Source organism: Rhinatrema bivittatum, chromosome 7 (assembly GCF_901001135.1).
Source record: "Rhinatrema bivittatum chromosome 7, aRhiBiv1.1, whole genome shotgun sequence".
Classification (NCBI taxonomy): Eukaryota; Metazoa; Chordata; class Amphibia; order Gymnophiona; family Rhinatrematidae; genus Rhinatrema; species Rhinatrema bivittatum.
In genome coordinates, this window is record NC_042621.1 from 136,793,098 (window position 1) to 136,808,402 (window position 15,305).

A 15,305-nucleotide genomic window follows, 5' to 3' on the forward strand; every position below is an offset into this window, starting at 1 on the left:
TACAATAGAACTCACTGTGTTCACGTCCGTGATCACTTCCAGGCAATGAGGAGTCTTCTTAGTATTCAGGGATGTAGGCCCTCGAGGAGCAAGTACCGGATCCCGTCTTGGCAATCTGAAATCAAGAAGAGAGAGCGGAGCCCCCGTGCAGCGGGTACTCCTGGTAAGTTTGAAAAGGCCGAGCAGTGGAGAAGGATTCCCCTGGCTGACTCGGATCGTTGTTGCAAGTAGCGTGGACTGCCGAAACAAGTCCTATTGGAGTTCCTTGCTAACTCGTTAGAGGTTAGCAAACAAAGACCTTTTAAAGTGAACATGGATGATGTCACTACGGGGGATGCCCCTGAGGTTCACGCCCATGCTGGTACAAAGTCTGGAGCGCGAGCATGCGTGCGCCCTTACATCATCAGGAACATGGCGGATCCGTAGCATCAAGCCAGCCCGGGGACACCGGGACCAAGAGGCAGGGAGAAGCCACTGCTGCAACTGTCCGTCAGAGCCGAAGGGAGTCGCTCCCAAGGTAGAGAGGGTGGAGCGTGGGGCGAGAAGAGGCACGAACCAAACAGTTACAGTAAGCAACTTTAATTTATTCATTCAATGGGGGAAGTAATCAAATCCTGGATTTTATCTAAATAACTCCAAAAGTTAGTTAGATGAATCCTTTTAATATCAACCTCATTATGCACAGCATTCCCCCAGGAGAAATATGTATATATACTAGATGAAGCATGTTAAAATTCGCTGGAAGCCCCTATTCACCGTCCTCCTTTCCAGTCTGAAAGTAACAATCCCTTCCACCCTTCTCAGCTCTACCCCAGCACTTTCTTCCCTTCTCCTCAGTACATTTTGTACCCCCTCCCTTCCCCTTTCCCCACTCACCAGCCTAGCCCTAGCGCTCTCTAATCCCTTCTCAGCCTGACCCACCTCACTGGACCAGCCCTGGTACACTCTGACTTCCCTTCCTAACCTGACCCCAACACACTCTGAGCCCTCTTTCCAGCTTGACCCTGCCTCCCCAGCTTGACCCCAGCATACTCTGATCTCCCTCATCAACCTGTTGCGTCTGTCGGTCGCAAATGGCTGTGACTGCTCTGCCTTACCTCTTTTCTACTCTTTTCCTCCTTCTTGGGCAAGATGGCTGCCTCCGGTGCCGACTGCCGAAACCCTCGGCGTCTCCAACTCAGCATGGGGGTCCCAGTCTGCCATGCTCCGTCCCGTGGCCTCCTAGGGCACACATGCGCACGTTGCCTACGCTTATGGTCACGTCATGGTGGATGTTACGGCTGGCCTTCCTGTTCGAGAAGGCCTTGCATTCTGTTACGGAAGGCCTTCCTGTTCGAGAAGGCCTTGCATTCTGTAACGGATGGGGAGTGCAAGGAGAGCGATCCCATCTTAAGAACATAAGAACATAAGAAATTGCCATGCTGGGACAGACCAAGGGTCCATCAAGCCCAGCATCCTGTTTCCAACAGAGGTCAAAACCAGGCCACAAGAACCTGGCAATTACCCAAACACTAAGAAGATCCCATGCTACTGATGCAATTAATAGCAGTGGCAATTGCCTAAGTAAAATTGATTAATAGCCATTAATGGACTTCTCCTCCAAGAACCTATCCAAACATTTTTTGAACCCAGCTACACTAACTGCACTAACCACATCCTCTGGCAACAAATTCCAGAGCTTTATTGTGCGTTGAGTGAAAAAGAATTTTCTCCGATTAGTCTTAAATGTGCTACTTGCTAACTTCATGGAATGCCCCCTAGTCCTTCTATTATTCGAAAGTGTAAATAACCGAGTCATATCTACTCGTTCAAGACCTCTCATGATCTTAAAGACCTCTATCATATCCCCCCTCAGCCGTCTCTTCTCCAAGCTGAACAGCCCTAACCTCTTCAGCCTTTCCTCATAGGGGAGCTGTTCCATCCCCTTTATCATTGTGGTTGCCCTTCTTTGTATCTTCTCCATCGCAACTATATCTTTTTTGAGATGCGGCGACCAGAATTGTACACAGTATTCAAGGTGTGGTCTCACCATGGAGCGATACAAAGGCATTATGACATTTTCCGTTCTATTAACCATTCCCTTCCTAATAATTCTTAACATTCTATTTGCTTTTTTGCCTGCTGCAGCACACTGAGCCAACGATTTTAAAGTATTATCCACTATGATGCCTAGATCTTTTTCCTGGGTGGTAGCTCCTAATATGGAACCTAACATCGTGTAACTACAGCAAGGGTTATTTTTCCCTATATGCAACACCTTGCACTTGTACACATTAAATTTCATCTGCCATTTGGATGCCCAATCTTCCAGTCTTGCAAGGTCCTCCTGTAATGTATCACAGCCTGCTTGTGATTTAACTATTCTGAATAATTTTGTATCATCCGCAAATTTGATAACCTCACTTGTTGTATTCCTTTCCAGATCATTTATATATATATTGAAAAGCACCGGTCCAAGTACAGATCCCTGAGGCACTCCACTGTTTACCCTTTTCCACTGAGAAAATTGACCATTTAATCTTACTCTTTGTTTCCTGTCTTTTAACCAGTTTGTAATCCACGAAAGGACATCGCCTCCTATCCCATGACTTTTTAGTTTTCGTAGATGCCTCTCATGAGGGACTTTGTCAAATGCCTTTTGAAAATTCAAATACACTACATCTACCGGTTCACCTTTATCCACATGTTTATTAACCCCTTCAAAAAAATGAAGCAGATTTGTTAGGCAAGACTTCCCTTGGGTAAATCCATGTTGACTGTGTCCCATTAAATCATGTCTTTCTATATGCTCTACGATTTTGATCTTGAGAATAGTTTTCCACTATTTTTCCCAGCACTGAAGTCAGGCTCACTGGTGTATAGTTACCCGGATCGCCCCTAGAGCCTTTTTTAAATATTGGGGTTACATTGGCCACCCTCCAGTCTTCAGGTACAATGGATGATTTTAATGATAGGTTACAAATTTTAACTAATAGATCAAAAATTTCATTTTTGAGTTCCTTCAGAACCCTAGGGGGTTGTGTGCCCTTGGGCCTCAGCATGACCCCAGAGAACTCCAAGGCAGCACTGAGGGTAGGCGAGGCATGTCCCAGCATGGGTGGAGACAGATGGTCTGACCCTCAGCCGGACCTGCATGCTTCTGGAGCCAACACAATGGTGTTGGTAATTGAACAGTCCTCCGGCCGTTCCCAACCCTTTCGGACCTGCCACAAGGTATCGGCAAGAAGCAGCAGGCCGGACTGAGGATGAGGGCAGACGGAGGGTCTGAAACATAGAGTCTCTAGACGAAGACTCAGGAACGAGGTACTTGGGTGCACAGACAAAGACTCAGGAATGAGGTACGGCAGGCAAGGTATTCAGAAGCAGGATCAAGGACTGGGTTGAGACTGCGATGCAGCGTACCCTATACAGGTCATATACATAAGTGCTGCCTCTGTTAATCAGAAACAATTATATTCCAGCCAGAGGAACTCGGCTACATTTAAAGCCAAAGCAAAAATTTATATAAATAATTTTATTTCACAATATTTTCAAAAAATACATTTTTAACACAAAGTGCCAAGTGCAATGAACAATACCCACATTAAAATATTCCCATCATACTTACATACATACCACACATACTCACACTTACCACACACCATACTGTTAAAAAAACATCTAATACAACAGCAATGTTGATAACACAACTTATATCCCCCCAATCTTGTAATACATTGTGCTTAACAAAGTTCTCTCATTATTACAAAAGAGACTTAGTCTCTGCAATTTATTAACATAATTTTTCTTCTAAGTGAAACGCTACTTTCAAATGTTGTACCAGATACAAAGTATCTACCACGTATCACCAAATAATGGCTTGAACTGTTATTTCAATTTATGCAATGTAAAACTCAACATTACAATACCCAACGGGATACCCGTTTCACCCCTGCCTTGGGGCTTCTTCAGGGAACATTGCTGCATTATTCATATGAGCATCATGTATCAATGTCTTCATCCGACGTGTTATTCAATATCCATGTGCCCATGCTACATCCATAATGTTCATTGGGTGGATGTCAATTGCACAAAGCCATTACTTCTACAACTGTTCAAAAAACATTTCATATAATTAAAATCACTATTTTATAACTCGGGTAATCACCCTGTGCACCTACACCTAAACCACATCATACCAACCAGGTCGATCGAACGCGAAAAACTCTCTCACTGATTTCGGCACGTTTCACCTGTGGCCGCAAGTTTCCAGGCAATGTATTGTCTGCAAATCCTTAATTTTTCATATGCAGCTTGCCCACACTGTTTCCATACCTGTGTTAGATCATTAAATACATACTATAAATTTAAACCTTCGAGCCATTCAACGCTCGATCAAAAAAATAAATCTTATCAACGGATATGTCTAATGTTAAATGCTACTTAACTAGATAACACGCCTCCACATAATGTCTAAAGAATTAACCCCCAAAAACGACAAAACTGCAACATTATGTACCCTATACAGCCACGATCCATGGGCTGGTCGTGGACCACGCCTGCATGCAAAGCAAGCTCTAAACAAGGTGTGTAATGACTGAAGCTGGAACATGGTGAAGATTCGGTAGAAGCCTGTACCAAGGCGCACCCTACACAGCCCATCCTAGGCTGGTCGCGGACCACGCTGGAATGGCACAGATTCATTCAGAGTCTTTGGCATGGACGGATGCAGTGCAAGGAACTCCTAAGACCGGGACGGAAGCAAGCAAGGATTCTAAGACAACTCAGGACTGAAGCGGAAGTCTTCCGGAGGCTTGTACTTGTGCAGGTGAAGATGGCCTTGTACCATAAGCGCCCTACACAGCCACTACCCATGGGCTGGCAACATGGCATGCCAGAAAGGAGGCAACGAGGAACCTGGGGTACAGGACATCAGGAACAGGCGAGGAACATCAGGACTGGATCATAGACATCAGGAACAGGCGACGGACATGAGGACGAGACATGGAGCTCCAACAAAGAACAAAGGCCTGACGGAGCACTGGAAGGCAAGACATCTAGGAGCATGTAACTCCAATGCAAGGCAAGGCAGAATTGAAAGCAAAGTCCTTTTGTAGTGCAGGAAGCAGGCAACTCCCTGGGAGGAGTTTAGATGGGCCACACTCGGCTGGCCCTATAACTAAAGCAAAGAGCTGAGGGCCAGCCCCTTAGGAAGAAGGGCCGAGGCCCAAACCAGAGAGTCCAGGAGGAAGCAGAGCAGGCCTCAGGCAGGCCCAGATGGCAAGGAAGGCCTCCCAGGCCATGGAGCAAAACCGGGATAGACTGTCCAGGCAAGGCCCCGTCTTCGGTGCGGCCTCCAGAGAAAAGGTGAAAGGCCTCCTGTGGCATAGCTACAGGAGGAATTGTAACAGCAGGGGCATCCCCACCGCATAATGTCAATACCTCCAGGTATTTAAGCCTCCACTATGCTACCTACTTTGAGTTAGCAAGGACTTCGGTTTAGCTACTCAGACCGCTCTAAGCTGCTCGCTTAGACGCCTCGCTACCCTCTGGGGAATCTCACTCCTGACGAAGCTCTAGGCACCCGCTCTTTGGGGGTCTCTCGCTTCCACCAACCCTTCGAGGTTTCTACTAACTAGACAACCGCTGCTCGGGGGTCTCTCTTTATCTTTTTCAGGATCTCTGGACTATCAGGTGTTACGCCGTCGCTGCTCGACACCCTCACTCCGCCCTTTTTACCTCTGTGGCGACTCCCTCCGGGTCTGATGGACGGCTGGCTACCACGGCATCTCCATGCCGTCTCCTTCTGGCGTCCCCGGACCGGCTCGATGCTGCAACTCCACCATCTTGTCCTGATGCCTAGGGCGCGCGCGCGTACCGACTCTAGTACCAGCAAGGGCGCGAACCTCAGGGGCGTCCTCCTGAGATGACGTCATCTGCTTCCAACATTAAATGGTCTTTGAAAACGCTAACAAACCGAATTAGCAAGGATACGCAAAGGGATTCATTCCAAGCTACTCTGCCTCCTTGGACTTACCAGAGGTACCCACTCCTCGGGGGCCTCGCTCTTTTCTTTCTTTTCAGATTACAGATAGGAACCGGTACTTGCTCCTCGCTCCTCGAGGGCTCATGTTCCTGAACACTCTGAAGATTCTCTACTGCCTGGAAGCTATCACTGCTACAAACAAATGTGAGTTACCATCGCTCTCTCAGAGCTTTCCCTGGAACCAGGTACTCGCTCCTCGAGGGCCTAATCCTTTCCAGCTCCTGAGCTTACTTGAGACCTTACGTGAGTTTTTTCATCTAGTTCTATTCATGAACTCTGCCTACTCTGCCTACTCACTTTCTACAGTTTCTCAACAGCTCAGCCATCCTGGGATCGTTGTTCCAGTACCTGAGGGACTACAGCCCTGCCGGGCATATCAGCTCACTACTGCCACCTCTGGTGGTTTCTAATAACCTTTTAATAAAAGAACTAATGTGTGTCTGTCTCCATACTCCAGCCTAACTGGTGGTCCCTCTCGGGGTATCCTCCCGAGAGCGTGGTCATCTGCCATCGGCCCAGGGATCCACCCACAACTATATCAGATTCATTACAGATTGCTACTCCTTAGCAAGATGATATCTGAGACACTACAAGATTGCTGACTCCTCCCTCTCCAGGAACCCACTACACAGAGCTTTCTCTACAGCTTGCGCCTCATATCTGATTGCTCCTCCCATCAAGCATCTTCTCCATAACATATTGCTAATTTGAGCAGCAGATATACAATAGATTACTATCTCCCTAGCACATCGTTAACAGATATATAACATCAGGTACTCGTTCCTCAAGGGCCTATCAGTCCAGTATATTCCTGCACCACGGACCTCGGGTCCCACCATCATCATTTCAAGGAAGACGCCTGCACTACGTTCCTGTGAGTACCTCTATGATCCGACTCTCCAACTCCACCCACCAGGCTTGGCTTTTCCACTGCGGGTTCCTATCTGCCTTGAACATCTGGGTGAGACTCTACATCTGAGACTGTCTGAACGTATTGGCACCTTACCGGACTACAGTGCCTTTTTCTTCCTGCCTCTACTATCTATCTACAGCAGTACAATAAAGCTTTCCACCTATAAGTGTCTGCTCTCTGAGTCTAGCTAAATGCTGTGGTTCTCCATGGGGCCCCTCCCATGGGAGGAGACATCTCCATTGCGACTAAGGGTCCACACGATGCCACACAAACATAACCCAACCTAATTCCATCACTTCCTTTCACCCTCACTACCCAGCCCTAGCACACTGTGTCATCTCCAGCCTGAACCCAGCCACACACTGGCCCCACTTCCTAGTCCAACCCCAGCACAGTCTACTCCCCAGCTGAGCCCCCTACCACATTCTGACCCTGCTCATTGCCCTGACCTCAGCATTTCCATCCTTCCTTATTGGCCCAGCCCTAGCAAACTCTAGACCCCCCCCAGTCGGACCCTAGCACACTCTTGACTCTCCCCCCCACAGCCTGACCCCACTACTCATTGAAGCATCCTACACAGTTCAATCCCATGCACTCTGACCCCTCTCACTGGCAAGACTCCATACTCCCTTCTCCCCTTACCAGGCCAGCTCTAGTACAACCTGACCCCTAATGCTCCCTAGCCTGAACACAGCACACTGTCTCACCCCTCCCCAGCTTGGCCCCAGCACAATTTGCCCCTACCACCCTAAACCCAGTACTCTCTGACCCTCTTCCCAGCCTGGCTCCAGAATAACCTCCCCCCTCCTCACATTAGCTCACAAAAAAACAAGGAAAAAAAACACCCCTTTAAAAAAAAAAAAAGAATAAGAAAAAGCAAACAAAAGAAGTCCCTTCCCCCACCCACCAAACACTCGGGCCAATCCTGTAAAGTGCGGCTGCATTTACCCTGCTCCTAAGCCGCTTTTAACTCACGTTCCGGCCGCGTTAGCCCTTCCTGCGATCCCGAATCCCCTTTAACCTACTCCTACCGCGTCCTAAATTCCCCGGGTAACCCCTTCCGCCCGCGGCATGTATATTGCATGCAAACGAGCGAATTAGCGCGATATTGCATGCAAACGAGCGAATTAGCTATTCCCCTAGCATCCCGTAACCCGCGCCCCGACTAACGCTACCTTTCCCTGCCGCTTTGTCGCGCGTTTAACCTGCAAACTTACCGCCTACCCTGACCCAGGCGGTAGAGGCAGGGGTCAGGGTAGGTGGCAAGCTTTCCCCCAGCCCCCGCTCACCTGCCCCGGCCGCGATCATGGGTGCCGGTCTCCGTGGCAGCCCCAGTCCTCTCCCCTGCTCCCGAAGCCAAAAAAAAAAGCTTTTTTTTTTTTTTTTTGGCTTCGGGAGGAGGGGAGAGGACTGGGGCTGCCACGGAGACCGCTTTCCCCCGTGCAAGTAAGTTGTTTCGCCGCTTGTCTCTTCTCCCCCCTCCCGGAGCAGGGCGCGAAAAGCCGCCTTGCTCCGGGAGGAGGGGGGACACTGACAGCGGCGAAGCTTTCCCCCAGCCCGGACACCGGCGAAGCCAGAAGATAGCGGCGGAGAAACGGCGAAACGACTGTCAGTGTCCCCCCTCCTCTCGGAGCAGGGCGCGAAAAGCCACCTTGCTCCGGGAGGAGGGGGGACACTGACAGCGCACAAGCAGCGATGGAGAAACGGCGAAACGACTGTCAATGTCCCCCCTCCTCTCGGAGCAGGGCGGAAAAGCCGCCTTGCTCCGGGAGGAGGGGGGACACTGACAGCGGCAAAACTTTCCCCCAGCCCGGACACCGGCAAAAAACTTACTTTTTTGCAGCCACGAGCACGAACACGATCTGGCCTGCCTTAGCTCCTCCCGACAAGATGGCCGCCTGCACGGGGAAAGCGTGCAATTGGCCGCTGAAGACGTGACGTCACGACATCACGTCTTGAGCGGCCAATTGTACTCTTTCCCCGTGCAGGCGGCCATCTTGTCGGGAGGAGCTATCGGAGCCAGATCTTCGCGTTCCTGCTCGTGGCTCATGGCTGCAAAATTGTAAGTTTTGCCGGTGTCCGGGCTGGGGGAAAGTTTTGCCGCTGTCAGTGTCCCCCCTCCTCCCGGAGCAAGGCGGCTTTTCGCGCCCTGCTCCGAGAGGAGGGGGGACACTGACAGTCGTTTCGCCGTCTCTCCGCCGCTGTCTTCTGGCTTCGCCGGTGTCCGGGCTGGGGGAAAGCTTCGTCGCTGTCAGTGTCCCCCTTCCTCCCGGAGCAAGGCAGCTTTTCGCGCCCTGCTCCGAGAGGAGGGGGGACACTGACAGTCGTTTCGCCGTTTCTCCGCCGCTGTCTTCTGGCTTCGCCGGTGTCCGGGCTGGGGGTAAGCTTCGTCGCTGTCAGTGTCCCTCCTTCTCCCGGAGCAAGGCGGCTTTTCGCGCCCTGCTCCGAGAGGAGGGGGGACACTGAAAAGTCCTTTCGCCGTTGCTTCTGCGCTGTCGCCGCCGTTGCTTCCTGGTATCTGTCATTTCAAATGACATTTGAAATGACAGATACCAGCGTGGCGTGAAGCCTTAGGCCCGCGCACCCAGGATCCTGTATAGGCGCTCTATCCAGTATCCTGGGTTGCGCGGGACTAAGGCTTTTCGGACGCGGCTTACATTTACATATAATTAGGCTTCAGGATCGCGCGGTAGGTGAGCTGCTCTGTGCGGGCGGTAACCGCGGGTGCCGTAGGCACTAACGCAGCTCTTCCTACCGCACGATACAGGATTGGCCCGACACTGAATTAAAGGCTTCATGGGCCCTGTAGGACTCCTCACCACCCTAGTCCTTACCCCATTGTGACTCCAAGGTACTTTCACGGGCTGCTTTGGGATTTCAAAATGGCAGATGGTAATTTTTTTGCTGATGATGTCTGGCTGTCATATCCCATCAGCCACTGATAGACAATATCCGCTTAAGCACATTATGGGGGTAATTTTCAAAAGGATTTACATGTTTAAACCTGGGTTTTACACCTGTAAATGCACTTTATGCATGTATGTGTACTTTTGAAAATTGGCACAATATATACCATTGAATTGTCAATAGGTTTTATGGCACAAGTGCACTTTAAGCATGTAAATGAGCTTTTGAAAACTGGTACGACAGTTTGTTACATTTAATCATGTAACTCCTTTCAAAATAATCTCATATCTATAGTCCAGCTGTAACCCACTGAAGATTCACCAGAGACGCCTTACCCCCACTGCAGAGCCCAAAATCAGCACGCTCTTCCCTCTAACTCCCTGTTCCTCCTGACCCGACCCAATCATTTTCATCCCTCTCCCTGACCATCTCCAACCTGAGAATTCTTGGCCCTCCTTTCAGCCTGACCCAAGTACTCTTCCCCTTTGTACTCCTGAAACTGGCCTCTTCTGTCTCTCTTCAATTGTGTGGGTGCTGGTGTTATTCCTCAAGGCTAGTCATCCATCTGCCCCCTTCTGGCACTGTGGCCCCATAGATTTACAAGGATTAGCATGCCTGCAACATTGAGCCCCCAGGCTGGCTGCCAGGCCACTTCCTTCCAGTGCTACGGACCGTGGCTTTGTAAAGTGTGTACTGGCACAATACATGCATTCAGTGGTATATGGGGCATCTTGCAGCCATGTGCTTCTGGAACAGTACCATCAGTGCAGTCCTTGACAAATTGCACCAAGCACTTTCTGTGTACTATATAGAGATATCTGTGCTACCACTGCTTTGTTGCAAACAGTCAAGAATCATTAGGGCAGGAAATGCTTTTAAATAGGTTTATCAATAGTAAAAAGGATACACTTTATTTCCAAAACCATGTAAAAATCTATTAAATAAAAGTAGCTTGGACAAAATATAAAGAAAACCCACAGAAGGCCAACAGAAGGCGAAATAGATCCAAAAATTAGGCAAGATGATATTTTTAAGAATGTCGATAGTATCATTTTAAAATATCTCCTGTGGATTCCTGCAGCCAGTCATTGACAATCATTCAGGTCGATTCAGTAAAAGTCGCGGGAGAGCGCCTGCTCGCCCGTGTGCGCGATTCAGTATTTAAATGAGGACCCGCGGTAAAAAGGAGGCACTAGGGATACTAGCACATCCCTAGCGCCTCTTTTTTAACAGGAGCGGCGGCTGTCAGCGAGTTTGACAGCTGACGCTCAATTTTGCCTGCGTCGGTTCTCAAACCCGCTGACAGCCACGGGTTCGGAAACCGGACGCCGGCAAAATTGAGCATCTGGTTTTCAAACCGCAAGCCGATTTAAAATTTTTATTTTTTTTATTTTTAATTATTTTTTACTTTGGGACCTCCGACTTAATATCGCCATGATATTAAGTCGGAGGGTGTACAGAAAAGCACTTTTTACTGCTTTTCTGTACAGTTTCAGGAGTACAGTTTTCTGTGCCAGTTTCAGGAGTACAAAGGGGAAGAGTACTTGGATCAGGCTGAAAGAAGGGCACTGTACTGTATCAGCCTGATTATCAGGCAGTCTACCTGACCTGAACATAATGGCTTGTTTGCACTTTGCTTACCTGAGCTCTTTCTCCTCCTTATTAGTGATCACCAGAGTCCGTTTGCAACAGGGCATGCCTGCATGGTAGATGAAGCAACTCCCAAAGTCATACTTCAGGAAGGAAAAGTGGATGCTGGGTACTACTCCATTGCCCAGGAGTAAGCAGTTAAATATTGGGCCATTGCTAATCTGTGGAGAGAAAATTCAGCACCATCCTAATTATTAATGAAACTATAATTTTTTAGTTTATTCTGTCAACTTTTTATTCTGAAGAAACTAAGAGGCTCGATGCAATAGTCAGAGGCAAAAGTTATACATTAAGGTAGGCTGTGTGATTACAGGCAGAACACTTACCTTTTTTTAGGTATATTATGGCTATGTGTTTCGAGTGTAATCTGATTGTAATTTTGACGACCCTAAGATCTCTCCCTAATCCATTTCTTTAAAATCACTCCTTTCATAAAATGGGATGAATCATTTTTCTGTGCTTGGACAGATCTTTCTGTTTCAGGCAAACCTGGCAAATCTGCTTTCTTTACTTCTGTGGGAGGACAGTGCAATCTCTGGCTACAGGAACTTTCATGACCCCTGCTGTGGAGGAGTCACTAACCGTGCACTGTCCACCTGAGTTGTACGAGGAATTTGAGTGGGGGAGACCCTGGGGTATCCTTGTTTGGGAACGATATGAAAAAAACCTCATATATTCTAGCACTACTGCTAAGTGACCACTGGATGGCATTTGGGGAACTGTGGAGCTAGGCGATGTGTTGCATTTTATTGAGGTGTATTTTAATTACTTTCCCATATGTCCCTTTCACTAAACAATTCCAAAATAAAAATTTTGTTTATTTGCAATAAAGTTACAGAGAAGACAGAAACAGACATTAGTTCCTGTGCTCAGCCCCATAACATCAGATATGAAGTAAGAGATCTCGGTTGCATTTTTGATTCTGAACTGAATATGAAAGCTTCAATAAAAGCCATAATGAAGGATGGTTTTTATAAGCTACAAATTCTAAAAAAGATGAAACCACTTCTTCACGGCAATGACTTTCGCACTGACTTACAGGCACTTATTCTACCAAAACTTGATATTTGCAATGCCTTATTTTTAGGTCTACCAATTTCAACAGTCCGCCCATTACAACTACTACAAAACGCAGCAGCAATGCTTCTGACTAATATAAAAAAATATGATCATGTTACCCCCGTTTTGATAGAATTATACTGGTTACCAGTCCAGTCTCGAATTCAATACAAATGTTTGTCATTAATCCATAAAGCAGTATATGGCAATAATACAGAATGGTTGAATGCATCCCTCCACATCCACACTCCATCACGTAATCTAAGATCTCTAGGCAAAGCATTGTTAACAATACCATCCCCAAAAATAGCCCATTTAGGTTCAGTCAGGGAAAGGTCATTATCTTTGCCTGGGCCAAAAATTTGGAATTCGCTTCCCCTTGACATTTGGACAGAGTCAAACATACACAGATTTAAGAAACCTTTGAAGACATGGCTATTCGAACAGGCTTTTATCCAATCAAGTTAATCCCTAGGTCCAGATTCTCTCCCCTTTACTAATCTTTACTAATTTTTACTAAATTGTTATTAACTATTACTAATTATTATTAATTGTTACCATAAATTTAGTCTGCCACACAGCAATTCGATGTCTGGTGTGGTTTTAGTTAAATTAAATTTATGGTTATTTATTAACTATTAGTCATCACCAATTTTGTTTTATTGGATTACTAGCGGTACCCGGCCACGCGTTGCAGTGGCAGAGTCAGGTTCTTTACCCTCCCTCCCCCTTCCCCTTGCTCATTTACCTCAGTCACTCATCCTCCTCCCCCTTGGTCACTCACCCCCCTTCCCTCCCCTGTCCCCACTCCAACTCTCTCCCCTCACACTCACTTCTCCCCTCATTCTCCCTCCCCTGACACTCACCTCCCCCCTCATTCTCCCTTCCCTCACTGTCACCTCCCCCCGCCTACTGCCTACCCTTCAGATCAGAAAACCTTTGTCTTTCTATTTCTGTGGGAACCCCCCCCCAAAAAAAAACCCAATCCCAACCCTTTAAATCAAATAATAACCCCCCACCCTCCTGCCCCCTCCCAAGACCTGGGAAATTAAAATTGTTGGTTCTACATGTGGTCTGTCCCTGGGCATCTGTGCGCGTTATGTAGCCAAATAGGGGAGTGCCTAACCAAATTTGCACTTCCAAATTTGTTTTGTGGTCTGGGGAGGGCTATTTTGGTGCGTTCCCGAGATCGTGCAAGTTTAGTGAATGTATTTGTGTGTGAACCTCCCCCTTCCCCCATAAACAACCCTATGAGAAAAGTTCTCTTAAACTAACCACCCCACACTCTCCTGCCCCCCCCTCCCCGCAAAAAACAGTAGCCCACCCCCCTGCCCCCCCAGGGTTGCTGAATGAATGAAACCTGCCCCCCTGTGACCCTCCCCAAGATGTTCGCAATAAATTCATTACCACCCCCCACGCTCCAGACCCCCCCCGAGACATGATAAAAATGTCAGTCAGTGGAGCGGGCGTTCAGGAGCGGTCCGGGAGCGATGTATTGGCATTGGTCTGTCAGCTGCGAGCACTGAAACGGGTTCCGACGGCCCTTTGCCCTTACTATGTCAGAGGGGCTTTGCCCTTACTATGTCAGTGGGGTGGAGCAATGGCAGTGGTAGGTCCTCTGACATAGTAAGGGCAAAGGTCCGCCAGCTGCCAGTCCTGAAAATGGCGCCGAGTGGCCCTCGCCCTTATTATGTCACATGGGCTACTACCGCCATTGGTATCCCCGAGTGGCATAGTAAGGGAAAGGGCCGTCGGCGCCATGTTGACTGCTGGCAGCCGACGGCCATAGTGCAGGAGATGTGTATCTGACCGGTCCTGGCCGCGTGCTGGAGCCTCCCAGACTTCTGTCAGGTTTTGTGTGTGTTGTGAGGGCCTGGGAAGTAAATAAATTTGGCATGTGTGTGGGGGGTGTGAGGAGGGTGGTTTTGTGTGTGTTGTGAGGGCCTGGGAAGTAAATAAATTTGGCATGTGTGTGGGGGGTGTGAGGAGGGTGGTGGGTGTATTTTATCTGTAAAGGAAATAGTTATCTTCCGGCGAAAAAAGTGCACAAATGTGTTAAAATGGAAGTGAAACGTGGACCTGGACTGGCGAAATGATTAGTGTAGCGTGTGTTAGTGTAAGGTGTAACAGATGGCGCTTACGTCCAGCAGATGTCGCTGTTTTCTGGAAAAAAATTTTAAACCTATTTTACCTGTCACAGGTGTGACATATCTGTAATGTTAGTACAGAAGAACCTTCCTGTATGCGAAATGAAGGTTGTGTCCAAATTTGAAAGCAATCGGTTCAGTGGTTTCTGAGATTAGCGATTTTGTCCAAACTATTTAACATTTTTATTTATATAGATAGGGTAACATTTTTTATTTTTCTTATATATTTAATCGATTTAATTGTTTATCTTATTTTTTTTTAATTGGTCTTAAGAATTATGTTATGATAAACTGTACTTTATATTTATTTATTGTACCTTGTTATTGTATTGTAAACCGACATGAAGTTAATATGAATGTCGGTGTTGCGGTTCTGGCCGCGAATGCTGTGACCAGACCCTTACCTCTGGATTTCTGGCCCTGTTCCGCTTTCGCTGGCCTAGTTCCTGTCCTGTTCGGCGGCGTCTCAGCAAGGGCCGCGCTGCCGGCAAGCCTTCCATGGACGCCCTGTCTCTAGGCGCGCACGCGCGCCACTTGGGCGCTTTTCTAGGCCGTTTCCCGCCAGTGGTGACTCCGCCCAATTCCTGACATCAGACGCCGCGGC

At 48.0% G+C, this 15,305-nt stretch overlaps 1 protein-coding gene across 1 annotated transcript in view; it reads right to left on the reverse strand.

Moving 5' to 3' along the window:
• HYDIN (HYDIN axonemal central pair apparatus protein) overlaps nt 1–15,305 on the reverse strand; it is a 1,819,717-nt gene that overhangs the window by 174,685 nt on the left and 1,629,727 nt on the right. The window contains exon 76 of the mRNA XM_029609235.1: nt 11,487–11,656. Coding sequence (XP_029465095.1) covers nt 11,487–11,656 — 170 coding nt within the window. The remainder of the gene's footprint in view (nt 1–11,486; nt 11,657–15,305) is intronic.